The sequence below is a fragment of the Zingiber officinale genome, chromosome 2A, assembly GCF_018446385.1.
Source record: "Zingiber officinale cultivar Zhangliang chromosome 2A, Zo_v1.1, whole genome shotgun sequence".
Classification (NCBI taxonomy): domain Eukaryota; kingdom Viridiplantae; phylum Streptophyta; class Magnoliopsida; order Zingiberales; family Zingiberaceae; genus Zingiber; species Zingiber officinale.
In genome coordinates, this window is record NC_055988.1 from 166,495,532 (window position 1) to 166,498,255 (window position 2,724).

General features: G+C 43.5%; 1 protein-coding gene and 1 pseudogene across 1 annotated transcript; one reads left to right on the forward strand and one right to left on the reverse strand.

The window, feature by feature from the left end:
* Positions 1–697: 697 nt before the first annotated feature.
* On the reverse strand, positions 698–769 carry LOC122044657 (annotated as a pseudogene).
* Positions 770–1,358: 589 nt separating this feature from the next.
* Positions 1,359–2,502, forward strand: LOC122044220. Its single transcript, XM_042604745.1, has 2 exons — positions 1,359–1,676; positions 1,744–2,502. Exons 1-2 carry the CDS (start codon positions 1,359–1,361, stop codon positions 2,500–2,502), a joined length of 1,077 nt encoding a protein of 358 aa, XP_042460679.1.
* Positions 2,503–2,724: the final 222 nt, after the last annotated feature.

Below are 2,724 nucleotides of genomic sequence, written 5' to 3' on the forward strand. Positions count from 1 at the left end.
TAACACTAGCTAAGTCATATTGGATTAGACTAGCCTTTGTTTTCTTTATTCTCTGCATATATATATAAAAAAATCTACTAATAATAAAATATTTTCACTCTTCTCCCTTAATGCATTCATTTTTTTATTATTTCTTGTTGTCATATCTTCTATCTTGTTCTCTTTTCTTTTGCATGCGTAGAGCTAACCTTTCAGGACCGTTGCTACCATTTGATCTAGAGATTGACAGGACCTTTCTGAGGAGAAGGAATTTACAGAAAGCTTTGCAAGCAGCAAAAGAATCCTCAGGAATGGTCGATAAACTACTGAAAGATTATGAGGCACCATATGCACGAGGAGTCCAATCCAGTATCACTCGACCACCCATCGATGCTAACAACTTTGAGATCAAGCCCGCAGTAATCCACATGGTCCAGCAAAATCAATTCGGAGGAGGACCACACGAAGACCCGAATCATCATCTAGAGCTGTTTTATGAAATCTGTGGCACGATAAAGGTGAATGAGGTTCCTCCAGAATCGGTGAGACTGCTTCTTTTCAGATTTTCTCTGAAAGACAGGGCCAAGCAGTGACTGAATTCTCTACCAGCAGATAGCATATCGTCTTAGGAGCAATGTGAGCAGAAATTCTTAGACAAGTTCTACCCTCCAAGCAAGACTGCCCACATGAGGAACCTGATTGCCAGCTTCAAGCAGATAGACTCAGAATCCCTATTTGAAGCCTGGGATCGATTCAAGAGCATGCTGAGACAGTGCCCCCATCATGGCCTTGAGAAGTGGCTGGTTCTACACACCTTCTATAATGGAATAAATTATCACACGAATGTATCATTGGATTCTACGGCAAGAGCAGCACTGATGAACAAAAGACTTAATGAAGTCGAAGAGATAATAGAGAATGTGGCACTAAACCACCATCAGTGGGCATCTGAAAGATCTAGCGGTGCTTTCTCAGGAAATCAGATGAAGGCATCGGGAAAATTCGAGGTGGATGCATTCACACTCATATCTGCAAAGCTGGACGCCCTGATTAAGAAATTTGAAGCCATGGGCAGCAACACAGCTAATGCAATAGTTTGTGCTTGCGACATCTGTGGAAGTACGGACCACGCTCAAGACACTTGCCCCCTTAGGCCAATGCAGGCACAGATAAACCAGCTTGAGCAATGCGATGCAATAACAGGCTACAATCAGAGGTAAAACAATCCGTACTCCAACACATACAACCCTGGATGGAGGAACCGCCCCAACTTTTCATACTAAAATAATCAGGACCAGGGGCCAGAACATTAGAGCTACCAACCTGGACAGCAGACTCATCAATAGCAGCAACCTACACAGCTGTCTAGGATTGAAAATATGCTTGAGGAAGCTCTCTCGGAGCAAAAGGAGATGAGGAGCGAGATCAAACAACTGACTCAGAGGCTGGAGAACTCAGAAAAACACCAGAAGATGCAAGACAGCCAGATAGCCCAAATAGCTCAGTCCGTCTCGAGAGCACAGGGTACATTCCCAGGGAAACCATATTTAAATCCAATGGAACATTGCAATCGCATTGAGCTGCAGAGCGAACATACTGTGGGAAACCCCCAAATCATGACTCAGATGGAGCTTGACTCAGAAAAGGGACTCACTCTCCTAATGCCCAATCAGACGCAAAACAAGGATGGAGAAGTGGTTACTAAAAAAAATTGAAGAAGCTCTTTAGACTACCCCACAAAATCACACGATTCTTTTTCCTCAGAAGCTTATAGCATCCCAAAGGGATGAAGAGTTCCACCGGTTTCTGAAAAAAGTCAAAGAGATTTGCGTTGAAGTACCATTGTTAGATGCGCTGCACCAGATGCCGAAATTTGTAAAATTTTTAAAGGGAATCTTATCCAATAGAAGGAAGAAAGGCGACTTCGAGACTATAGCACTGACAGAGAATTGTAGCGCCCTCCTTATGGAAAATCCTCCACCCAAGCTTCAGGACCCAGGAAGTTTCTCCATACCGTGCAAAATTGGTTCTGAACTTATACCAAGAGCTTTCTGTGACTTGGGAGCCAGTGTCAGCCTGCTCCTGTACTCTTTATACAAGAAGCTGGATTTCCAGAACATTAAATTGACCACGATGGCACTGCAACTAGCTGACCATTCATGCAGGTACCCGATGGGAATAGTGGAGGATGTGCTAGTTGAAGTAGGTGGATGCATAGTTCCTACAGATTTCATTATCTTGGACATGGAGGAAGATCCCAAGATACCGATCATCCTTGGAAGACCATTCCTTGCCACGGCTAGAGCCATCATCGATGTAAAAAGCCATAAGTTATCCTTGGAGATCGGTAAGGGAAAGATTGAATTTGATTTGTCCAATTCTTCCATATGCAACCCCTCTTCTCAGGGAAATTCTCACAAAATCAACATATACAAAGAAGGGGAGTACGGTTTCTATGAGAGTTCCCCTCCAGCAAGCAGTAAGAAATACATCTGTCTTGCACGAGCGAAACTAAAGGCGTAGGCTGGAGCATCAAACCTAGAAGGAGAGCCGTCCTCCAACGGGTTCAGCCCACACTGACTGAAACGGGGTCGAGCTATAGACCTAAAACAAGCGCTTCTTGGGAGGCACCCCAAGGGTTTTCTTTTCATTTCGATTTGATGTCTCGTCATCCATTTTATTTCCTTTTATTTCTTTAAGTAGATTCAGTTGAGTAGCATTACTTAATTCATGTTCATTTTCAGG